We start from the raw sequence: 26,764 nt of genomic DNA on the forward strand, positions 1-26,764 counted from the left end.
CACCTCTAGCGAATATCTGAAGGGGTTGGGGGGGTTGTTTTTGATATTAAAATTAAGGGAAAATCTTCCGCTATCACATATCTTGAATTTAGTGTGAAACAATTTTAGGGTTCGGTAAAAACATTTTTTTTATTATCAAACTCCAAGTATTACAATTTTTCTTCGCACCTCTAGCGAATATCTGAAGGGGGTGTGGGGGTTGTTTTTGGTATTAAAATTAAGGGAAAATCTTCCGCTATCACATATCTTTAATTTAGGATGAAACAATTTTAGGGTTCGACAAAAACATTTTTTTTAATTATTAGAGTCCAAGTATTACAATTTTTCTTCGCACCTCTAGCGAATATCTGAGGGGGGTGTGGGGGTTGTTTTTGGTATTAAAATTAAGGGAAAATCTTCCGCTATCACATATCTTTAATTTAGGGTGAAACAATTTTAGGGTTCGATAAAAACATTTTTTTTATTATTAGAGTCCAAAAATTTTAAATTTTTCAGCTAACTTCGAGCGAATATCTGAAGGGGGTGAAGGGATTGTTTTTGGTATTAAAATTAGGGCAAAATCTTCTGCTATTACATATCTTCAATTTAGGGTGAAACAATTTTAGGATTCAATAAAAAACAACGAAATTCTATGTGAAACAATTAAAAATTTAGTAATTTAGAGAAATAAAATGAAAAAAAACCCTTGCATAGTCATATATTGTATAGTTGCAATTTTATTACTAATATAATATGTATTCCAATTTCTGTGACGTTCTGGTTCCTGTGGTAACTTCAAATGTATATACGTTATTACCACGGTATAAAAAAAACTGCATTATAAGGGACTTTCAAGAAATATTTTTACTACACCATTTCAGATGTGAAATGGTGTAGTAAAAGATAAACAGAATCTATTTGGATTGTTTGCCATTTTGGTAAATAAATTAAACAAATTTTCTTAAAGCTTTTAATCCCAAAGGCAAAACTTAAAGTAAAAACCCATAAAAACAAATTTGTTTGCTTTAATACTGCTGTACCCGACGCCACTGGACATCACTGTTCGGGTGACATCGGCTTTTTTCAGCTAACTTTTTGGTAGCTAACTTCACACCGCTAATTTGAAACTGTTGGAAGCAAATGATTATAAAGATATCAGTTTTTATGCTTTGACAATAAATAGGTCTATACTGTATAATTTTGAACTTACGTAGTAGCCTCTCTTGCACTTCTACATTGTCCCCATGGTAGATATCCGCCATTGTGCACTAAATTACCATGAACAGTCATAACACTAAACACTGCATCAACTAAAATTATATCTTAACGCTTTAGCAGGTAACCTTCACCACTTATTAAAACCATAAAATTACTGCACTTGGGAATTTCTTTGTATACATCTGGTTCATTGAAAAACCCAAGTCGAACTGACGAAACTCAAGAAACAAAAGTAAAAGAGAAAAATCTCAGGTGACAAAGACGTCAAACTAGTACAAATACGAATATAATGAAGAGGATCAACCGTGTTATAATGAGATTCTATTGTCTGATGGATTGCTCAATAAATTATGTCAAATTAGCGGGTTTAATAAGTGCTAAATGTCGGGATTGATGAGTTTGTAATCCTTACGCCGAATGAGTGCAAGGAGGAGCAAACGGAACTTTTGAGTCAGAAAAGAAACTAGAATATGCCGGTTTTTTTCCTGCAATTTATAACTGAATTTATCGTGTAATTGAGAAATATCTATTTAGGACTAAAATGAATCATCATCCGGAAAATGTTAGTTATCTTTAGTGACGGTTTGATAATAATAATCTGATTAAACTTTAATCAGATATAAAACTATTTTATTTTGATTATATTTTAACTATAAAACCCAAGGTGAAAATTACTGCCAAAGTGAAAATAGCAAAAGACTAAGACGATGTCGTTGACAGTAGATAGACCTCAATGCATAAGCTAAGCCAGACCATGAAAGTGATTCAATATCTAATTCCAGAACCTTAAAAACTTTAAGGTTGAGTCTTATTAACTGATATATGAAAAATATACCATTCGTTATTTGAAGGAAATCTCCAAAGCCCAATTTGCTCGAAGCCTTAGTAATTCTCCCCTTGGAAATCGCATTAGTTCCACAGCACTCAAAAGGGTAATCTTTTACGATAAACAATAAAATGCTGCCTTATTTTAACCTCTGTATAAAGACAATACTCTTAAATTTGCCTAATATTAAGAAAAACGTGACCAAATTTACGCAAACATAAGAAAGGTCTACTGCATCATTATGTTCTTCAAGTTAGATGACGAAATCTGAGGCTAGATTTTTTTAAAATTTTCCTGAAGATGCAAGCGAGATTTAAATAAATAATTAGTGAGTGATCCTGTAGCTCGGGTTGTGATTGTTGAATTTTCAGCGGAGACTGAATGTTATTTACTGAATATTTAAAAAATTCGAGCATACTACTGAAGAACAGATAGATAAATATTTATGGCTTCTTAGATCTAGAAATCTTATTACTGATGAAGGGCTTTGGGAAAAGACGAAACGTTACAGTGCCTCCAGCTTTCTCAAGATTAAAGAAGCCGAGCCTATTTTTCCAGGGTTAATACTGCACTAGATCTGGTAACTTTAAACGAACATTTGAGATAGTAATAAAACTTGAGAGAGAAACTGTGAAAATATTTTTTTCTGACCAAGGCAGAACTAAGCCTTTCTGGCCCACCTTGGAGACACCTTACTAGCCCTGGAAGAGCTTGTGAAAGAAATGAAAAATTGTTCATTTTGATGCTTTGTAGCCTCATGCATCGAGCTGTTTTCACAAACAAGGAATTATTGCTTATACTTCACCAGCTCTCTTTCTTACCAGAACTAGCTCCAAGTGACATTTTTTGATCCCTAGCCTAAGAGGTAAGCTTGATAGATGAAAAATTTTTAGCAAGTAAATTGAGCAGTACTATCATAAAACAAGAATCCAGAGACCAAAGTACTACGTACACATCTTTTTTTGGTAAATGATTCTTATTCATATATTCTTTAATTTCAATCTTGAAAGTAATCTGTGGTTAATGGCCTGCAGTAACACTGTGGCTTCTCCAGGTGGACTCACTTTTAGTACGCATCAAGATATAGAAGATGAACTAAGGTTTATATTATTCCATGTAAAATTAAATCCTAAATCTCAAAAAACATCGAAAAAGCATGGAAATTTGAGTAAGTATAAGGCAAATGCTAAAAATTACAATGAAAACTTTTATGTCCCCTTATTTCCCTCTTAATATTCATGAATCTCATGTAAGTAGTGAAAATCTAAAGCGATTTCTTAGACACTTCACTTCACTAACCATCTTATCACTTAATTACCGAGTTCCATTAAATTACGTTTTTCCTGGATACAATAACCGATTTATTCGATGTACCGTAAAATCCACCGTAATCGCTGCTCGACGCAACATTTAAAGTACACGCGAGTACTGATGGTCCATCAAATTAAAAACCCGCTTCAACTCAATTCTAATAATTAGCAATAGAAAAAAACTTGACAAATTAAGCTTTTTTTTCTATATACATTATAAAATTACGGCGAGTCTCGCACGAATTAATAGGAGCATCAACTAATAATATATTCGCGTCTGTTTGTTTAGTATCGCAGGTTAAAATAATAACATGGCAAACATTATTATTTGGCAGGTTTACGGTGACTGCCTTATCAGATCGCGTTGTAGTATTTTAATATAGATGGATAAGTCAAACAGTTGATGCTATTAATATCAGATTAGGAGCTGCTTTTTAAGTTAATTGAAATTTTATTGCCGTTAAAATGCTCGACACAAAGAAAGACATTTTATGATTATGATTAAAGGTTATTGGTAGCATTGACGTTAGTAAATTTGTTCAGCCGTTCTCAATTTAGAAAAACAGTGATGATAAGAGTGAAGGTGATTGGAGAAAGAGCAAGTAGTGATGCGATCATTTTAATAGCTGGAACATTGAGGAAGCACTCAACAAAGGACCACTCTATGTCTTTAACATCAATTAAATAAGACACTTTTTAGCATAGAAGCTGCAATTACACAAATGATTAGATAATTGATTCAAAAAACTTTGTGAAGATGATCAAGTTGATTTCTGATATACTAGTCAGTTAAATTTGCTTTTCAAAAACATTTGCTATGTCTATTGAAGGGGACTCTCTGGAGCTATTTCTGAAATCACCGGATCTGCTATGAATCTTCCTAGGTAAGAGAATAAGAAATGGTGGAAGAAAGAGTAAATTAGGACAAGAGATGTACTAACAGTAGCCAACATAGGATCTTTAAGTGTCTTCAGCATTGATAAAATAAAACACTTTAATAATGCAAAGGATTCAGACCACTAGAGTAAAAAATCGATGGAAGCAATATTAATTGGCATATTTACGGTGAGTGCTGTATTAGATCGTGTTGTAGTATTTAATATAGATGGATAAGTCAAACAGTTGATGCTGTTAATGTCACTTAAAATGCACGACACAAAAAAAGGCATTTATGAGTAATAATAAACCTTATTGGTAGCATTGGCATTAGTAGATTTGTTGAGGTGTTTGTGTAGTCTATGCAACTGCTGCTTCCAAGGTAAGAGAAAAAGACATGAAGGAACTATTTCTGAAACCACTGGATCTACCACGAATCTTCCAAGGCAAGAGAAGAAGATATAGTGGAAGAAGGACAAATTAGCACAAGAGATGTACTAACAGCAGCCAACACAGGACCTCTAAGTGTCTTCAACATTAACAAAATGAACAGTTAAATTTGCTTTTCAAAAATATTTGCTAAGTAGTTCTGATAACTTTGGTTCGAACCTTTCAAGGTAAGAGAAGGAGACGTGGTTGAAGAAAGACCAAAAAAACAGGAGTATGATGGGGAATGACAGGGAACAGCTGGAAAACCAAGGAATCAACAAAGGATCACTCTGTGGGTGATTCTAGTTGGTCAAGTCAATTCTTTACTAACTGATCAGTTATATTTTCTTTTTAAAAACATATACGACTATTAAGAAAGAACTATTCTCTAAAGTTGCTTCTGAAACCACTGGATCTATTACAAATCTTTTAAGATTTTGAAAAGATATGGTTAAAGAAAGAGCAAAATAGGACAGTAGATACACTAGCAGCGTCCAACTCTAAGGACCTCTAAGTGTCTTTAAAATTAACAAAATAAAACACTTTTTTGTCCATACACTCTGGAAGCTCTAAAAATGACTTCAAAAGGACCCAAGGTGATCAAATTGATCCGTTACAAACTGGTCAGCCAAATGTTTGCTGAGTCTATTCGGAAGAAATGACTTTCTGCATAAAATCCAGAAACATCCAGATCCAGCTTAAAGCTGCTTATAAAACTATTGGATATACTGCGAACATTCAAAAGAAAGAGAAGAAGAGGTGAACGAAGCGAGATGTCTTTGGAGAAGATCATCACCAAAACATAACCAGTACAAATCTGAATGATAGGGAAGTTGATAAGTTAGCATCAAAGGGTATTGAGGTTGCTATACAAATTTATGTCAGATAAACAGACAAATTCCAGACGAATTTCTATATCTCAAGGGCTACTAAACTATTTAAAATATTAATGGCTAATTTTAATAAGAAAAAAAAATTAACAATTGCAAAGGTTATTACAAATATAAGCATGGCACTGATACAGATTACCTTCACACCGAGCAATTAAAAATTCATAAGTATCCCCGTATTATATTCGATTTTTTCAAGGCTCGGCCTGATAAAAGGTTCCTGTATATTTACTTCTTTGAAATCGATAAATCATATGCGTGTCAATATGATCATAAATAACATTTTTACAATTTGCGATTGTTATGTTAATGACTGCTTATTATTGTGTGTACTTGTACTTAATTATCCCAGTTTATTTTTCTGGTCTATGTTTTTTTTATAAGAGGACAACATCTATCTATCATCTTGGTCTATTTCACCCTGCATGGATATAATAATAATAAAACCTATATAAATAATCCTTAAATATATAATAATATTGATTAAATCCAGTTAACTTTTTTTTCATATATATATCGATTGTTCTCGATGAAATATATAATATAAAGGCACCTGGCTGAGCTGACAAGTGATTCGTTTATATTATATAAATCTGTCTCTTATATGAGTCAGCATTAAGACAGAAAAAGAAGTTAAATCTAGGTCTTTTGCTAACCTAAATTAATTTTTATTTATTGGAGGACTCTCGAAGAATTACATGAATACACGCCCCTTTGTAAGACAAGCGTTTTATGCATGTCATACCATTTTAAGAAATTTTGTATTTGACATCGTATTTATATAGAATAATAGATTTATTATGTATCTACATAAAATTTATGTTTAATGGGGTTTTTATGTTAACGTATTTTTCTTATTTGGTGTGTAATGGATTAAATACGAGTAATGCAGTGAAAATAAAGAAGAGTTGAAAAATTCAGTACTTTTTCAAGAAGTTTCTAGAGGATTCAGTTCTAGTTTTAAGCCAGTGGATGATGAATAAAAGACTCAAGATTTATTGTTTGATTGAAGCAATTTTTTTAGATTTAACTATCATACAGGAGAAAATTACATGGAAATAAACGTTCAAGATGAGACAGGTAGTAATTAAAAAATAAAATTCAGTAAAAATTAAGAAAAGCTAAAAATTCAATATTTTTCGTCAATTTCAGACATATTACCTCAACTATTATTGACGATCATAATGAGATTAAATCTTTCAGGTGAAGCACATAAGCAATGCATTTTATTGTTGTATTTTATGATCTATTTATAATGACCTGGGAAGTTCTGATTTGGTGCAGCATCATAATGACACTGTAGACAATGCCTCGATTAAGCAAGCACCACGAAGGACACAAAGAGTGATAGAACAATCGCAGAATCCTTGGACATCAGTTTTATTAGCAATGAAAAAGGACGGATCTTTTATATTTTGTGTGGACTATTGGCGAATGAATAATATTACCAAGAAAGACAGTTGTCCCCTATCAAGAAATAATGAAACCCTGGATAAGCTATCAGATTCACAATGGTTTTCAACTGGATCCGAAGAGTGGATACTGGCAGGATAAAATGCATTCAAAACATGAGGAAAAAACTACATTCTTGACTAAAACAGGTTTTTTGGCAGGTTGTAGTTATGCTCTGTAATACTCTAGCCAGCTTTGAAACGCCTATGGAAATTGTGTTACATGAAATGACTTGACAATCATACTTAGATTATCTGCATGACATCGTATATGCTATAAAATTATATGCTTAACTTATCTTACAACATTGAAAGGCTAGAATTAGTAAACAACAACTTTGTTTGAGTTCAACATGTGTACACGGGCAACGGGGGTGTTTTGTTTACAAACATATTCATCGATTCTCTGTTGTCAAGTTGTTTTAGTTGCTTTTGTAATTTCTCTGTTGTCACGCATTTTCAAAATAGAAATTTTCAGTTATATATCAACACATATCATAATGTTAATTTAACTTATTGATGTTAGATTTTGAACTAAAAATAAAAGTAGAAGTTATTCTAAGCGCAGAAATAACGTCTTCAAAGCAAAAAAAATTATTATTAACATTTTTATTCCTAAAAGGGCTTCTAAAAAATTTGAAAGAAAAATGAAATGGTAACACCGCAGGCAAAAGCTGATGTCATCCTGACAAACGGCTTCGTGTTTAAATTCGACATTTGTGAAGTTCTGTGTTTTTTCTTTAGTTTTTGGTTGAGAAAGGAAAAAGGTTGAGTCATTCCAGAGTTTTTGTGAATTTTTGCGATAGTAAAAACTTGTGCCGTTTATGCCGCACCATCGGAAAAGGGCGATTTAAGCCGATCTTTTCACAAGTAAATACCGATTCTGTCATAAAATCATATCAAGGGACATATTAAGAAATCTATAATCAATATAAACTATTTGAATTTCTATAAAAATGATTTTTATTAGATAAGTACCTTTACTCTAATGAAGTACGTTAAAAAACGCATAAAGAACATAAACGGTAATATTTTTTATAATTTAAAGCATAATCTATTAATAATAAATATTTATCATGTAAATAGTTTTTGACGACGTCACTGGTAAAGATTACTTGTGTCAGTGAAATCAACAATGCGCTCAAGCGGGGTTGGGATATTGTGGCATTTTTATCTAATATACGTTAGCTACATTCATTTAACTTTGAATGTTGACTGCTTTATAGAGTATCTTATTATATTTTATGAAAAAAAAATGCTTCATATTCTATTGAAGAGCAATAATATTGTATTGCGCCTGTCAAAATCATCATTGCATCAGAGATGCTGCAAGCAAACAAACTTCCCATAGTTCCATGGCAATGCTAATTGTAGTCTTTTAATGTTCTAAGAAACTTACTAATTTTCTGGATGCACTATCAACGCTGGTTTCCATATTTTTAATATTTATTTATTAACCAGTCCCAAAAAGGAAAGAAAAAAAAAGAAGAATATTCTGCACATTAGGAATATTAAAGTTTAAGAACACTTGCCTAATTATTATAGAAAATAATAGAATAGAATAGACAATTCTTAATTCAACATAATAAGATACTGCATAATTTTAAAAAAAATTATATTAGCGATCAAGGGCGTCGTTCGAGTGAGATAGAAGGGAATGAAATGAATAATTAACAAATAAATAACTGTGATGAAAACTGATTGTGATAAGAGGTGAGATAAAGGTGATTAGATAATTGTGATTAAACAATCAGTGGCGGCTCTTGATTTTTTTGATAGTTTGACAATACACTTAATTTCTACAAGAATCCCAGAATTAACTAAGAAGATATTAATGTAACAGTGCAAAACAAATTAGGAGATTCTGATTTTCATCTTATTTCTTTCAACCCAATTTTTTCTTCTTCTCCCAACTCAACCAACCCACTAGCATAAAAAAACAGCCGCTTGGGAGACTACTTTCACCTCATTCAAGTTCAGCTACTAGAAAGGTTTGTGAAGTTTCTAAATGCCTAAGTAGACTTGTTCAAGTAACTGTTGGTCCATGGTCCTTCGAAGAAAGAAGGGTTCTTCTATTTCGAATACATTCTTAAATTGAGAGAGCTTGGCTTGGATGAACTGTTAAACTTTGCTCCTGAATGCTACTTTTCAAGGGTGGATGATGTCCTTGTTTTAAAAGATATGACTGTTAAGGTATATATATAGAGTTGACGCCTGACCACAAGCTTGGTTTGCTTACCATACAACTGTGGGCGAATTAGCTCAGCTGCATGCAGTTTAATTTTTGAGCTTACATTAAAGAATGAAAAAATTCGTATTTTCGTATGATGACCTTCATAGTATTATTTGCAAGAGGTATTTTTTGTAATCGATTCAAGCGAATCAAAAAACGCTTTCTAAAGGGTTGTGAAAGTAATTGTCTACTTGTGCTAAGTTTTTTCAGACTTTACCAGTAAAGAAGAAGTGGTCAAAACAGGTGTTGGAAGCAGTTTCTAGACTTGTGAAGTAATTTTTATTTTATTTATTTTGAATAAAATTATTTTTGTTTTTGCCAGTAATTGATATACTTTTTCGTGTTTTCTTGAGATTGGAAGTATTTTTTATATCTTCTAAAACTAGAAGGCATGTAAAACAATTTTTTATTTAATTCCAGGCATTATTCAAAATGTACCAATATTTTTGGGGTTTTTGTAAATTTGTCATGGACTTTATTAATAAAATCCTCCGAATATTAAATAATTTAGAATAAAAATCCGAATAATTAATAATACTTTAGGGGGAAACAACAGCCTAAAGTATTATTATGGTAAAGTATTATTATATTATATTATATTATTATTATTATTATTCAGCCTAATATATTATAAATATGGTCTACTCAAAGGTTTTGAATAGCCCAATCATTCAATTAGGTCCATCTTGTGACTTCAATGAATGGTCTAAAATTTGTCTAATTCTTTGGAGAATTTGGCATTTTCCAGTAATAGGTCTATATTTTACTTTTACGTTTTACATGGATCATCAACTGTAATTCGAATTGGTAATAGCAATGCGTTTCCTGAATTAGAAAAATTCAATAGACTAAAAATTGAAAACTTTACATACTTTAGATTCCACTAACCTTCTGCGAGATTATTGTATTTTTTTCATCAAACCTCTTATATTGGGAATTGATGTGGTAAATATGGACTTTTGAAAGGCCTTTAATCAAATCATCGCTAACTCGAAAATGCCAAATAAATTTAAAATAATTACTATCTAAAAATTCTCTATCTACTGGCTCCATCTTGTGGAGAGAGTTCGCAGAATGAATGTACCGTACTTTGCAATTTTGCAATTTTTTTGGAAAATTTGACGTTTTCTAGTCATACTTCCATATTTGACTATTACATTTTACGAAGATCATCAACTATAATTTCATTGATCAATAAATTCATTGAAAACGTTAGATGCTTTAGGTTCTACTACTACCCACTTAAAGATTATTGTACAGCTTTCAACAAACCTTTTACCTCTTATATTGGAACTAGGTGTGGTAAATATGAACTTCTCACAGACCTTTGATTAAATCATCCCGAACTCAAAAACGATAAATAAATAACATTTCCTAATTGAATAAAGATACTTGGTATATTGAAGCATCTTATATAATTCAACGAAAATTTAATTTTAATCTTTGCAACATTTGATTTCAAATATCAGTTGGTGATAACCATCTAACCGCTTTAAGAGAAATCTAAATTAAACATATAACTCTTAAATAAAATACTCAGTGAACTTTTATGGTCCAGGTATATAAATCGAATTCATGATTATTTGAGTCTCCTGATTTTTAACGATTGAGTTAGTCTCTCACTCGAAAAGGCAAAATCAAATAAAACTCATTAGTTTCGAAGACTTGCTATTGAAGAAATAATAATTAACTTATTACATTGAACATTGACAAATATTATTCTAATCGTTATCTCAGTCATACTCGTCTCTTAAATGACTATCTATTAGATCCATTTTATAGGTATGCAGATTATTCAAAGAAAGTTTTCTTTTTTTATTTCTAAGAGTTTGGTGTCTGTGCAAATTATTTTTTGTAATAGTATGTTCCAGTTATATGTTGGTGATAGTTTAAATAATAGTTTCTTGATTGTTCTTCTAAATCTTAAATCTTCTAAATTGAACTAGTAATTCCTAGTTGCGCCATTGACACTTAAAATATATCATTTCTTTTAAATTTTATTACATTTCTTCTTCTTGGTTCTTTAGCAGAAAACTTTTTGCATTAAAACAAGCAAAGTTTAAGTTACTAAATTCAGAAAACATCACACACGTTGAATATTCTAATTACTATGAAAAATTAGACTTATATATTATGTTTATCCCTTACATTAGAATAACATCATAAAATTGCCATATTAAACCTAAACTGTCGCATGCAACCGATTAACGGCGTTTAACCATAATAACTTTTCGACGTATTCATTTACATTAATTAACACATTCTTAAGTAGACGTAATTATTTTAATTGCAAAATTGAATGTGGAACGATATGGGTTGCAAATGGTGTGAAAAGGTGTAGAGGAGTTTAAAGACATTTTTTTTATACAAAACTTGTTGTTCTATTGTATCACTAATCACGGCGAAATAAAACCGATGATAAAAATATTAATGATTTTATTTAAGTATTCAATCTGGAACAGTATGTTATCTTTTTTATCCCATTTGCCAACTGTGAGTAGCATTTTCTAAATATGTCCAGAATCTGATTTTAATTATTCAAAAACTTTGTATAGCTGAATTTTATGACCGAGTTATTAATTTTTAACAAAATTAATCTTCAATTACCTTTAAGCTCTATTGTTCTGGTCTGTAGCCCTTCTTTACTACTAGACGTCACGGCTATTGATGCTCCTGAAAGTAGCTGGGCTATAGGCATATCTGCAAGAAAAAATAATCATGCTCATTATATTCTTAGTAATGTCGATTAAAAATGATGCAAATACCTTAGTATTGCAATATCTGAAAAAGTACTTGTACCGTGTAGAGCGAGCACCATGCAATCAGTACCTAAATTACCGCGTACAAGCCTATGATATATTTTATTTTTAATAAATAACATGCTAAATGTCAGATTGTTGTTTACATTTTTTTTTTATTGGGTATTTTATTGGTTGTTATGCGGAAACAGTTTTTAATTTAATTATTAATTATGACTATAGTAAATGTCCGATTTATAGGTAAGAATAACAATATAGCTCTATAAACAAAGTAAAAAAATACAATATATTTGTTTTAAAAAAACGGTTAAAGAGGTCAGTTTGGTGGCCTTGCGATGATAATATTATATTATTTTTATTTCCTGCTGGCCTTTTCTATTATATGATAGCGTTAACATATGATTTATATTGCCTCTACTTCCTCTGCCAAAATTGTTGTAATAAAATAGTGTTTTTAAATATATGAAAAATTCAGAAAATAACTTATCTAAATTTATTCTCTATATTCATAAGATTATACTATAATTCTATACCGATTTTTCTCTATTTAGAAAATATCACTTTCTTTCAAAACTATCAATTGACATAAAGGTGTGAACTTGACTAATTTTTTATCTAAATCTGACGTACTTTTAACGTATTCTAGAGTCAAGATAACCTAGTGGCCTAACCATATGTTCTCGTCTATATGACGTCTCTTTGGGTAAGTAGCATATCTATATCTGATTTGACTTTTATATGACGTCGTTACGTCAGCGTTTCATGACTTTCAATAGTGGCATCAGTAATTATTTTTCTTACTGTAAAATAGGGAATAATGCTTCCAAACATTATTAGTTTTTATAATATTAGCAAAAGAAAAATCTCAAAAATTCATTTTATTCTCTTTGTACTGAGATCTTTAAACAACTGCCAACTATATTTATTTGGCAAATTTAATTAATTATTAATTTTTCCTTTATTAATCGATCTATTAATTGGTCAATTTGCTCTATAATTAAAGTATTTTTAACGATTTTTGGGTCATTTAGGCGTGGTTATAGCGTAATTTTTTTGACGAGTAGGTCATCTGGTGTAATCTGACATTCAATCAAAATTCAACTCAATTCAGTTTTGACCTATATTTGACGTATTCTTAACGAAAAAATTAACATGTTCTATAGTCAAAATAAAGTAAGAAGGGAACTCCAATAAATTCTCATAAAATAAGGTTTTTTTGAGTCAAAATATCGTGAAAACCTAACCATATTTAGTAATGTTCATGTAATTCTTTTGGCGAATGTGATATCTGGTGTAACATTAAAATGACGATGATTTTTTAATGCAAAAATTAACTAATGCCACTCGCACTAATTTCTCAGATTTTTTAGGTACGTTGCAACGTCGCACTATTGTTCTACACAAATATTGGATCCCAAGTTCCTTCGGCTTACATCACGAATAAATTGTCATCAACAAAACTTCTAGACGACGTTGCCGATTTGTCAAAAAAATTGTAAATAAATTATTCTTATTATAAGACGTATGCGCAATATGAAAAATTGCCTTTTTTTTAAGTTTGTTATGGTTACTTTAAATCCAGTAAGATGGACTTCTGTATTGCTTGAATAATAACTTAATAATTAAGGTCTTAATCTGATACAACGAACGAATTTCTATGCCACTGGTAACCAAATTAGGGCAAATATCGGAAAAGGAAAATTAGGAAACGTTGCCAAATAGTAATAGTTCCTTAATATTTCAAGCTTTCTCATTCTCACAGTTTTTCTTAAAATAAATATTTATGTTGACTAATTTTTGTCATACCCGAATAAAGTCTAAAAATGGAACCTTCTATTTTTTTTTATTATTAACCACTATGACGACGTATATTATTATAACAAACTTATAATAATAAACACCATTATCAATAATAGTTATTCTGAATTGATTATATTGCTTACAGTTGACTGCTTATCATAATAAGATATGTCAAGTATTTACTAGATAAAACTAAAGCACCTGATCCAGATGACGTACTTATTTATTAATAACAACAATAATATTTCAATATATAATAATCGAATATATTCACAAAGTAATTATCCATCTAGTTCAAGAACGTTCGTTGACAGAATATATTAGATTCCCGTAAATTTTTTCCTTTTACTTAACGATCTCTTTCACTTAACGTCAATGTTTACAGGAAATTACACTTGTTCTTGAAAGATTAAGTTCAAGAACTTGTCATGCAGCGGCTATTAATAGGTGGTGTGCGGTTTTTTTTTTGAAATTCTTAATTTGGTTTTATTGTTTCCTCATCGTCCTAATGACTGCTGACACCTGAATTTTTACAAACTCGAGTGACACTGACCGGATTTTTTTTTACCTCTGCGTGATAAACGAAGAATGGTCTTTATAATTGCTAATTGCGCAAGAAACAACAATTTTTAGTTGGTACAATAAGAGGTAAAAAAAGTGGGTTAAATATATAATGTAAAGAGCATCTTCATACATAATATTTATATAGTCATATATGAATTCTTTTTGGAATGGTGCAACTTCCATACTTTATTTCCATATTGCAAAATTTATTTCTGTTACAAGAAGTAAAATAGAGAACACATAAATCTCTCAAGCTTTTGAAAATACTTGGTTCGACAAATTTGAAATTGAGTTAAAGAAATATCTAAAATAAGTATTTTCATATTGAAAATCCATCTCAGACTCAGTTATTAGAATCAAATATTTGTCAATTAAATTAGAAAACTCCTTATCTCCTCCTGTACTCCTTTACTATATGACTTTGAGAGTTAAGAAACTAAACGCAAAATTACGTTAAAGCTCTCTGATAGTAAATCTGAGGTCTGCTAATTCAAAAGTGCCAGAAGCTGTTAGAGATATTTCGATAAATGGTGAAAACGTTGCAATTCGGAGTTTATTAAAGCACTATTAGGAAAATTGATACTTGCCTATGGACTGCTGAGATATTTAAAATAACTGAAACTGGTAGGAACAAATAGTAACAAATTAAGTTTTTTCAGACATAAAAACCAAATTTAGGTCCAAACATTCGTCCTTGGTTAAATATTTAAATTAAAACGTTACTCTGTTAATAAAAACAAGAATTTAATCTATTGGGAGTTAAGAGATTGGAGTCTAATCACTTTTTGACTCTCTAGCTGGATAACGTAGAAAATTCTGGATGGTTTTCTTTGGTCCCAAAATAAAGTTAGTAGAGGAATATTTCCTGAATTCTGTGCGGTTGGTTTAACTCACACATCTCTTATAGTTTTAAGAAGAAGACAATTAATTTTTAATAAAATAAATAATAATTTTTTTTTCTTCCAAAGAGATAATGAGCAAAAAGCTGGATAACTTACAAACTTCTAGACGGATTTCTTTGGACCCTAAATGAAGTTTGTAGGAGAATTCTTCCCGAATCTTTTAAATGTATTTTTTGGACCCGCAATGAAGTTGGTAGAGAGTATAGTCTTAAAAATAAATTATTTTAAAGGATAAATACACATTTTATGGTACTCGATGACCAAAAAGCTGGATAACATTTAAAGTTCAGGATGGATTTCTTTGGACCCAGAATAGAGTTTGTAGAGGAATATTTCTTACTTTAAAGAAGATCTGCTTATAGTCCAGTAATAGTGACTCACCATCTGAGCCACGCCATAAAGTAGTTGTGTCATCAGCAAACTGGTGAATGTAACTCGTATATGAGGTATCATATGCACATATGATCGATCAGATAATTGATATATGAAAGGATAAGAGTGTCCTATAAACAGGACTTCTGAAGCAGCAGATACCTGGCTGTACATCTGTTGAAAAAAAGGTTAACACTCTTCGAGTTTTGTTATGGCGTAGAAAATAATTAAATTGATTTAAGGAAATAAGTGAAAATTGGAATTAAATATTTGTCATTTAAATAAGAAAACTCCTTATATCCTCCTGTATCCATTTAAACTACGTCACTTTGGAAGTTTAAAGAGAGATTAAAGGCAAAACATTGTTAATAAAGGTAAGCACTGTATCAGAGCAAACATTCTACACTCAAATAGTACAGTAAATATGAGGTCTGCTGATAGTTCAGAAGTGGAATTACCTCGAATATCATGATTGATCATTTCTATAAAGATGAAAATAATATTCTTTTCATAAAGGTCTCTAAAGCTGTTGAAGATACTTCGATAATCGGTGAAAAAATTGTAATGTGGAGTTATTTCGTTGAATAACTCGTAAACTGAAAAAAAGCTACATAACTTCGTACATAACTTTCTAGAAAGTTTCAGATGGATTTCTTAATGCATCCTTAATGCTTTTCAATTGATTTAACTCAAATATGTTCACAGTTTTAAAGATAATTGATTATCAGTAAACATCAATTTTGCCAGAGAAAAATGGACAAAAAGGTGGATACTTTTTAAACTGGATGCATTTATTTAGATACTAAATGCAATTTGCAGAATTCTTCCAATGTAATGCAATTAGTTTCGTTTAAATATCTTATATAGTCTTAAAAATAAATATTTTAAATGAAAAATATAATTTTTTTAGAACTTTCCACTTCTGATATCGATATTTTTACTCCCAGAATGAATTTTGTAAAGTTTGTCAAGGATTGTAAAGGATTATTTTTTATTTTTAAGAAGATCTATTATATAATAATGACAAAATAGTGACTCATCATCTGAGCCATACCATAGAATAATAGTGTCATCAGTAAACTGGTAAATGTAGCTCGTATATGAGGTATCATATGCATATATGATCGGTCATATTATTGACAAAAAAAAGATAAGAGGGTCCTTTAAATGAGATTTCTGAAACTGTTGGAGATACTTGGTTGGCTATAGGGTGAAAAAGGTGCATTCTGCGAGTGCTATTCATGTACTATTGAGAAAATTGCTTATAAGCTGTTAATCTGAAATTCAGTTAAAATAGTGAAAAATTCAGTATTTCAGACCTGTTTCGATTCAAAGCCTGTTAAGTAGAATTGTTTTTATTATATTAAATTGTAAAATTGAGTACATTTTGGTATTTGGTGTTTGACAAATGGTAAAAAAGTTTTAGAATTATCCTTGAACTACTGAGAAAATGGAAAATTTCTGATGAACTGCTAAGATATCTGGAAAAACTTGTAATCAATTATAAATTTAGCATTTTTAGACAGAATCACTTCAAAATAAAGAATATTATTGCAGCATGCGTGGACTATCATTTTCATTTCATTAATAACTACCAATGTTTCGATACAATTTGATCGTCAGGACTAAAATAATATAATCAATAAATATCGTTTATTTAATCAGTAACACATCTTGACCCAAATTAGTAATAAAGAGACGCAAAAGGTGCAAACTTATAATTAAGTAAAATTTTACAATAATTATATTCCACCCAAATTAAAGTTAAAATCCAGTAGTTGAATCACGTGTATAAATTATTCCGATAAAAACATAAATTACAGAAATGTAAATATAATACCTACTCTCAGGTCGTATTTCAAGTAACCACGAAATGAAAAATGGCAATTACATTCGCTTTGATTATAACAATTTTGAAATTGCATTATCGGATGTTGTTACACTATTTTGCAATTGGGTTATATAAATTACCGGTTATATTGTATTTAAATAATTTACGTCGAGTAGCTATTTACGGTTTCAGCTTTTAAATATTTAGTACATTCTATCAAAAAAGAGAATGTTAATTCATATTATTTCTTAAGTTCTTCAAATGAGAAGTCTACATATTATGGGGGTTATGAAAAACCCTAAAAATACTTAGATTTTCTCTTCAGATCTTAAAAACTCTAAAAGCTTTAAGCTATACTATTTGATGAGTGAATGGTGTGACAAAAAATATTCACTGTTAACATGAAACCCATTAACCCCCATTATGTGGTTCTTTTGGAAAGGATTGCAAACAAGTGAATACTGACCCTAATAGTAAATCTTTGGATTTAGATCGAATATATAAAACGTAGGTAGACGAGGATATTTCCGTTTTACAACCTGGAAAGGAAGAATGCCAGCATTGTATATCTTACTGATTTTATAAGTGAAATTCTATGCTGTTCTTGCATCCAATGAGTGTCCTATCCTTAGAGTTATTAATATTCAAAGGCTAAAACCAGTCAGGATATGGTCTCAGGAATCTTAACTAAACCACTTTTTTATATTAAATCTCTTTTAATAAAAGTGAAGGCAAATGTTAATCATCAGAATCAACTGAATATTATTTAATAATGATGAATATTTGTTTAAGCTTAAAAACTACTAAAAATCATTCATTTATACCACAGCGTTTCGAACAATAATTAGTTAATCCACAGGGCTCGAAATTTATGTTTTCTAGCGGTTAATCTAAGAGCGATTTATACATTTTTATAGGCGTTATGTTTATTTATTTTAGGAGAAGTATTTATTAAAAAAACTTAACACACAAACAACAGTGTATAGAAAATATATATAAAGTTCAATAAAATTTTAAGATAAAAAATATAAAAAAATAAAAAAAATAGGGAATTACTGGTTATTAGGATTATAGGATAATTGGTGGTAAGCCAATGAATAAAAGACCAAAGAAAATCCTGATTTACAACGCTAACGTTTTGAATCACATTTAGTTCATCTTTAGATCTCAAAATGTTAAAAAAAAAGAGAAAAAGAGGCTTTAAGGATGCGAAATATTGTTCGAAAGGCTGCTATATAAATCATAAGTTTTCTTTATTCTTTTGCCGTACAAGATGAGTTTAAGTTTAAGTCAATATTTTTAAGTCACATTTTTCTTATAGGTAGTCCAACCTAAATATGTGTGAATAAATAAATACCTAAACTACGGTCCTGGCGTTCAAGTACTCCATTGAAAGCTGCGCATGTCTAAGTCCTGACTAACATATCAAAGCAACTGCTTTTGATACGACAGGGCAGTACTTAATAAATCAAAGTTATTAAGCCACATTTATTAATGATATTTGAAATAATTTTTTTTAAAAGACAATGATTTTTTAGCTCTTTATAAATAACTTAATTAATTAAATCATCCTTTAGAGGCCTCTAAAGCAGAAATTAATTATTTTTTCCCAATTCCAGTATATATTGCAAAAATTGCTTTCACTAAAACTGCACTTTACAACTTATGCTATTTATTTTTAGACCTTTTTGCATGCAACATTTCATTTCGTGCATTTTTTTAATATTCAGCAAACGTGATATGCTTTTTGGCACCCGTTTCACGATTTTAATTAGTCATTTTGACTAAATGGATAGAAAACAAACGGGACTTAGCCGTAAATTTATTTTCGTGTATTTAAAGTGGCCCTGGCGAATTCAAGTTTAAGTTGAATGCAACCTCGTTAATTTGACAAAGCTTAATTGATTTGGTCATTGCGTTAATTGGAGTATATATTTTTTTGAAGAAAATTTAAGCGAAGTTATATATAAAATAGTAAAACTTGTATGCACACTTATTACATAGTTTGAATATGATGCATATGGATCTACCCCGAATGACATCACTTTTCAATCAAAACAATTTCTTACTTAACAACATTTGAAGTGTTCAACTTATTTATTGTAATTGTTATCTATGTTTTTTATTCAAATTACAACAGCTTTCTTAATATATACAGTGACGCATATGAAATCAACCAAAGAGATATTATCCACTTTTCACTTCTTATCAAAAGACAATTAAATATACGTTATTCAAAGATAGACAATTATTGACGTTGTGACTTTAATGGAATTTTGTTATTAAATTTATACTTGCACTTTTTGTTTTTTTGTTTGTAATATATATACGAGTATATATAAATTAAATTAGGAAATTATTAATTAATTCTCTAACAAATAAACTTTTCTTACTTATAATTTTAAGTTCAATTCCCTTTTTTTTGCATTTTAGAGCCGACTTAATTTATAGTGAAAACTCCGAGCGATGTAACAATTTATACGGTGTCATTATTGATCTTTAATTTATTCTTAATAAAAAGTCATCAACATTTTTTATTTATTATTGAATTTGCATATTTCGCTTTGTCTAATTAAGTAGCTTTTCTCACAATTTAATGAAACAAAAAAATAATATTAAACCTTAATACTTATGATTTACCGACTTTAATTACAAAAGGAATTCCCATTAAATTCATTGGGCAATTAAACGCTTGGATATAATTTTTTTTTCTATTTGTATAACCTTTTCACAAGTCATATATAATGAACCATTTTATATCAATATTAACTGTCTAATAATGATCAGTCAGTTTGAATTGTAATTCTAAGTATTAGCTGTATAAGTACTACAATAAAATGTCATAAAAGATGGTTTATGTAAGTAATTCATTTGCCTTTATTTACATTTTTTAATAAAAAAATAATGCTTATAGATGTATCACTTTAAGCTAATGATTACCATTAGATCCATTTTATCTAATAGATTCATTAGGCAAATAGGTTAAGAAAAGTAAATTTATTCAATATTAACCAAGACATTGGGTGGAATGCATAAAAAGTAGTATATGCTAATGCTTTAAGTATGTACTACATTTCTAAAGTTTATACTACACTAATGAAGCATTTACTACTCTCTGTAGTATATACTACTATGTACGCGATACATAGAAGAAGGTGCTATGCTTTGGAAGTATCTACTAGTTATAGTAGTATTTGCTACAGTTTAAATGAAGTTGGTGTTTGACAAACTTCGGCCCCAGCAATCAAAGTGTTTTAGTAAAAAATGGCAGTTTTTATGGATGTACATCGTCAAAAAGTATACAAACAAAGAAGAGAATACAATAATGCCGATTTATATCGAAAATTATTTAGGTAATTACCATAAATTTAATAGATTTTTCTATCCCAATCATCTAATCACGCTTTGGTATTTTAGATTTAACAGAGAAAATGTAGAGTGGCTTGGACTTTATTTTCTCCAAAATGATAATGAACCGGTGGAAACAAGGGGTGGAGCCCCTGGTTTAGGGTAATAGGTGTACTATGACTGTACCCATGTAAAAATAACAAAACCATCTATTCACGGTGATGAATACGTGAACAGAAAAGGGGTATGCTCAATAAATATTCAAGCTACTTGTAATGCCCGAGAAATGTTTACAAGTGTGGATGCATCTTGGCCAGGCTCCGTACACGATAGTCGAATTTGGCGAAACTCCATAGTGCATGGAATTATGTATAATAATATGCACGAAGCAGATTTATTAGGTGATGAAGGATATGGTGTTGCCCCGTGGTTATTGACACCATATAAAAATCCAACTACACCAATGCAAAAAAAATTATAATTTAATCCATGCAAAGGAACGATGTGTCATAAAGCGCTGCTTTGGTCAGTTAAAACGGCGTTTTCCAATGTACTCCAGTATACTTTTCGCCTAAAAACTGAAAACATTCCGGAACATATTGTGAGTGCATTTTTACTTCACAATATAGCTAAATATCTACAAGATCCATACCATGATTTTGATCGAATTGAGATGGAAGTTCAGCATCCCAATGAACTAATGCCAGAGGGTAATCAAGCACAAATTCGAAATCAAGGTACACAGCGCAGAAATGAAGTTGCTGAGTTTTTATTTCGTAAGGATAACTAACATACCTAATAATTTAAGTTATTATTATTATTATGATAATTATATACTAAATAGGTAACTTATGAAATGTTCAATAATAAACTAAGTATAAAAAAGTAACAACTAAATAAACTAATTATTTCAATTTTAAGTTTGTGACAAAATATGAAACTATAAAAGAAATAAATGGATACTACACCTCATATTATATTTAAATTATGGGTTCATACGTAGATTTTATATTCCTGTTAATAATCCAACATGTCCCGCCTAATTAAATGGTCAACTAACTGCCCACCAGCTTTGGCAAAATTTACCAATGCAATCGCGGCCCGTTCCTGAGCTTCGGCTGAAGACTGTTAAGCTCGAGAAGCAGAAATTTGGGCTTCGGCTGCTTCTATTTGTTTCCGTAGACAGGTCTTTTGTAGTTGAATAAGTATCTCCTCCTTATCAGCTGCTTTAGAACCTTTAGGTGTTATGACTTTAACTTGTTTGGAGCCAGATTTAGAACTGAGGAAGTTATCTTCACTGTTTTGGAAGGAAACATCAATCTCATTGCTTACACTGGCCTGACATGCACCTGGTACTCTGTGTAGAACTGGGTTTTCTCCTACATTCCATAAGTCGTAGAATTTTTTTTGCCATTCCGTCAGTACAATTCTTTTATTTCCAGTTTTTTTCAAGTCAACTATTTTCCTAACTTTTGTTTTCATGTTATTAAACTTTTTCAAAATTTGTTTTGTGTCTAGGTTTTTTCCCATTATTTTATTTAAACCAGTTGTTAATTTTTTTAGTGCATCTTCTTTTTCGTTTTTAATTTTTGGTGTCATCTTTTTATCAAATAAAATTTGATAACTTTCAAGTAGAGTAACAAATAATACTTGTTCGTTTTTATCTTGTCCTAGCTCTTTTGTTGCATCGGAATCTGAAGAATCACTCATAGTTAAACCAGTATTATAATCACTGAACTTTTAACAAGTTTGAATCCGAACCAAATTACACGAACACACTTAATACTAATAGACGCACTGATAGAAAAACGAGTTTTGACAAGTGTCTTGTCAATTTTGAGAACTTTGACACGCGCTTACTGCGACACTAGTAGATACTTTTCTCTTAAGTAGTAGGTACTTCTGTTGGGCCGTACAGTGTAGTATTTACTTTATAGGCGAAGTAGATACTTTTATATAAAAGCAAATGCTACAAAGTAAATACTTTTAGCGAAGCATTAAAACCTACTACTTTTTATGCATTCCACCGATTGTCATAAATTCAATTGTCACAAATTCAATGTCAACAAAAGTAAAAAACAACGAAAATTAAATGAGAAAGTTGAGAAAACTAACCATCATTTAATAAATTCAAATTAAACTAAGAATAAGATTGCGTAAAGCTACGATTTTGTTGATTGTGAGTTTTGTTTCCACATTTCGCACATTTTTGCTGTTAATAATTTTAAAATATCTGTCAGATATTCCAATGCTTTTTTATGTTATAACAAAATAACTATAATTTTTTTTTCGTTTCTTGCTTTTTTTTATGTTATAGTAGATTCACTAATACTTGGGTTAAATTCATCATTTTCTCTCCCTGAGAAGTTCTTGAGTGGTAAGCCTTGAATGGTATGGCTCTAATAACATTTTTAAAAATGAACCGCGCAGATAGATAAAGTGAGCTAGTAATAAGGCTATTAATAAAACTAACCACCGCAGCATTGAAGCGACATTGATAGGTAATAAAAAGTTTTTAACGGAGAAACCCCAAAATCCAGAACTGCCAAAATTGTCAATTTACAACCTTTATTTTTAGTTTTATTATAGTTTTATCCAATATTTGTTAGTTTTTTGGATTTTGTAAGTGAACCTAACCTGAAGTATAAGCTTATCAAGTGGGAAATATTAAAGAAGATTTGCAGTTTTTTTTATTATAAGTTTAAAAGGGATCCAATAAACCTGTTTTTCTTCATATTCATGTCATTCATAATCTTAGTCATAAAAACGAAAATTCCTCGATTCTAAAATAAGAACAAATCTCGAAACCACCAAGATTATCGCTTTACGATGTTTATTCTGAGTTTAATTCATCTTTTACTCAATACTTGTCAGTTTTCTCAATTTTCTTATTTAATATTGATATTATTATACGACTTTATCTGTGTTTTTTTTTAAATCCTTTTCAGGTAAGAAAAAAACCAACAGAAAAAGAACAGAAGTATTATAAAGCACACAAAAAAAGAAGATCGATAAGTCGAGACAAACTGGTGCATTGGATAAATTGCATATTTTGGCCCAAATAACTATAGATTTTTCTACTTTGTTCCTTACAGAAAGGTTAATTTCACTATTTTTTCTTCTTGAGATTCCAGTCAAAGCTCTGTGTCTCATATTTTTTTTAAATTAATAAGAAAAAATAGACAAAGTGAAATAATAATAAGAAAATCAAGAAACCTAACAAAAATTCAATTAAGGCCTAATAAAACTGAGAATAAAACTAATAAGGCGACAAAAAAAATCTGTAGGGCACTTTTTGGTTTTAAGTTCTTTTTACTAAGGAAATAAACTACATAGAATACGTACGTAGTTATTTTTCATTATTTAAAATATGGTGAATGTGTTTAGGATCTACTTTTAATCAAAAAGTGCATGTTCAAAATATATTCCACCTATTAATATTAATATTATTATTATCATTATTATTATTAAAATAAAAAAAGAACTAGTAATATAATTATATTGTACTTAATTTTATATGTCGATTCTAGTCCACGAACAAAATGATTTATAAAACATTCCCCGCATTTTTGGAAATTGTATAGCTAAATGAAATTCTAAGCCTACTGCCAACGTTTCGATACTTTCCATTGTATCTTTAGGAATAAAAAAATCTAAAAAAAAACATTTTTATAATGCTTATCTTATTATATACAAACATTTTGTGACTTAAAAATGTGTCAAAAAAGTAGTTGTTAATTAAATAATGATTTCATTGCAAATTTTTTTCGCTTAAAAAAATGTTTATTGTCCTTTTGGATTTTTAGCTCTGAAGATGATACGGAGAGTAAACGTTGGCCTAAATTAAGAAATTTATTTTATTATACACAGTCAAAAAAGCTGAATCTTTCATTGAATTTCTAAGTGAACTATACTACAATTATTAAAATAAAAGATCATAAACTCAAAATAAGCTAATTATTTATACTTACTTGACTGATCAAGCGTTTCCCTCCTCGATAAGCCTCACTCAGAATTGGTTTCCAAATTTCTCACTTATTGCACCAAAAACTTAATTCAGAACACGCTCTTCGGATCCCAACCATATCAAAAATCTTTATTATCGTTTTACAATGCACTTTAAAAAAAAAGGTATATACTAATATCGCTTAATCCCTATTTAACCGGTCGGTTTGAAACAATACGTACACACATACACTATAACAAGTAATTTAATCAATCGTACTGTCGGGATATTATAAACAAAAATCCGAGAGAGCGGTTAAAATAAAATTTATATCGCGCTCTCTGCTACAGCTTTGTTGAGTGGTCAAAATCGTGGGAGATTAGATCTGGTCGGCGCGCGGTATGAGCGCCGCCTTTTTATTTCGCTTGATCTCCGGGTGTTTTAGGGATTTTTGTGACCTCCAACGGGAGAAAGAAACAAAAAGTACATAAACCTAACCGAAGAAGGAGTGACAAAACGTTTTCGCATGTTAAGAGCGAAACCCTTGTCGTCAGAACCAAGTGAGCTTAAGGAACTCTACTCTATTCTGGCTTGGTATCTTTTTGCATGTATAGCAGTATCTTTCTTTATCAGGCACTCCAACCAACAAAAGCAACAAAGACCTCTAAACAGCATCCAAGTCTATCGAAAAGCTTGCCATAGGCTTTTTGGACTCAAAAAAGTGATGACGTAGGTATTAAGTCAGACTGCGACCAAAATATCGCCGATGCAAACCGTCAAATATATTAAATTCCATTAATTATCACGAACCTTTTTATGATACGTATCATTTAGAGCTTTAGCCAACTTAGAGAGGCAGTTTTGGAAGTGATACTAAACCTAAATAAAAAAACCGTTACTAACCATGTAGAACTTTTTAGGTAAGGTACTACCAAACTCTTTATTAAAAAGAATTATAAAAATTGTCATTTTATGTGTTTTCTTCTCGGTAAAGTAGTATGTAGTTTTTTCCATTTTCTTACTTAGTATTCCTATTATCTTTTTCGGTTTTTTAATTCTTAAATATATAAAATTGAAAAAAATCATTTACAAAGTTTATTCCTAGATTTATTTATTTTTTACTTAACATTTGTTAGTTTTCATAATTTTCCTAGTAAATGTTTATATTATTTCGCCACATTATTTCTTTTTGTTGGGATTTATTTTAAATATTTTTAGTGAAGCAACGAAAAGGAGCTTAAAAGTGTAGAACAGCAGAGAACCTTCTTCAAAAACTTCGTCACCTGATGCAGCTAATCTCAGTTTTAGTGACACTACATTAATAGCTTTATTCTTAGTCTTATTTTCCTTTTTTCCAGTATTTTTTAGTTTTTGGATTTTCTTATTTCATATTTTCATTGTTTTATCTGTATTTTTCTTTCTGTTTACATTTTCGAAATTAAAAAAAGGGTTTTCTTAATTTTCTACTTATCTCATTTGTTAGATTATTTATTATATTTAATTATCTCCCGTAGATTATCTAATTTTTTGTTTTTTTTAAATCTTTTTGTATGAAACTCATAAATTTGACCTTAGTTATTATAAGCGTTGTTTTGATCATAGCCAAAGTAAAAAAAAGAAGATTTTCAGTTACTGGAGAAGGGATCCAGTAATCCTGGAATATTTTTCATATTCTTAAAGCCATAAAAAAGATCCTTTGATTCTAAATTAAGAAAAAATCTCGAAGACACCAAAATCATCGCTTCTCTAGCTTTATTCTAAGTTTTATTCACCTTTTACTCAATTTTTGACAGTTTTCTTAATTTTCTTATTTAATATTTCTAGTATTTTGCCACTTTATCTGTGTTTTTAATTTTTTTAACCCTTCTTGGGTGAAAAAAAGCAACAGAAAAATGGCTTGGATAAGATGCATATTTTGGATTCTACATCACTGCATGCATGAAAATAATTATTGGTGATACCAATTTTGTTTTATATGTCAGTACCTCAAAAATCATTTCATTGTAGCATCAAAGCTACAGGTTCTGTAT

General features: G+C 30.1%; 1 protein-coding gene and 1 long non-coding RNA gene across 7 annotated transcripts in view; one reads left to right on the forward strand and one right to left on the reverse strand.

Moving 5' to 3' along the window:
* LOC126734588 (uncharacterized) overlaps positions 1-13,737 on the forward strand; it is a 27,666-nt gene extending 13,929 nt beyond the window's left edge. For both annotated transcript variants that reach the window (XR_007660092.1, XR_007660091.1), the window contains 2 exons: positions 12,618-12,674; positions 13,342-13,737. This is a non-coding gene — a long non-coding RNA (uncharacterized LOC126734588). The remainder of the gene's footprint in view (positions 1-12,617; positions 12,675-13,341) is intronic.
* LOC126734585 (organic cation transporter protein-like) overlaps positions 1-25,126 on the reverse strand; it is a 36,968-nt gene extending 11,842 nt beyond the window's left edge. The window contains exons 1-2 of one of the 5 annotated variants that reach the window (XM_050438276.1): positions 11,978-11,998; positions 11,820-11,912 (exon numbers count right to left, since the gene is read on the reverse strand). In XM_050438276.1, coding sequence (XP_050294233.1) covers positions 11,820-11,910 — 91 coding nt within the window. In that variant the 5' untranslated portion in view covers positions 11,911-11,912; positions 11,978-11,998. Of the gene's footprint in view, positions 1-1,189; positions 1,416-3,322; positions 3,674-11,819; positions 11,913-11,977; positions 11,999-24,759 lie in introns of those variants that run through there. The other 4 variants (XM_050438279.1, XM_050438278.1, XM_050438275.1 and 1 more) reach the window with 4 other exon arrangements.
* Between the last annotated feature and the right edge of the window lie 1,638 nt (positions 25,127-26,764).

Source organism: Anthonomus grandis, chromosome 3 (assembly GCF_022605725.1).
Source record: "Anthonomus grandis grandis chromosome 3, icAntGran1.3, whole genome shotgun sequence".
In the NCBI taxonomy this organism is placed as follows: Eukaryota; Metazoa; Arthropoda; class Insecta; order Coleoptera; family Curculionidae; genus Anthonomus; species Anthonomus grandis.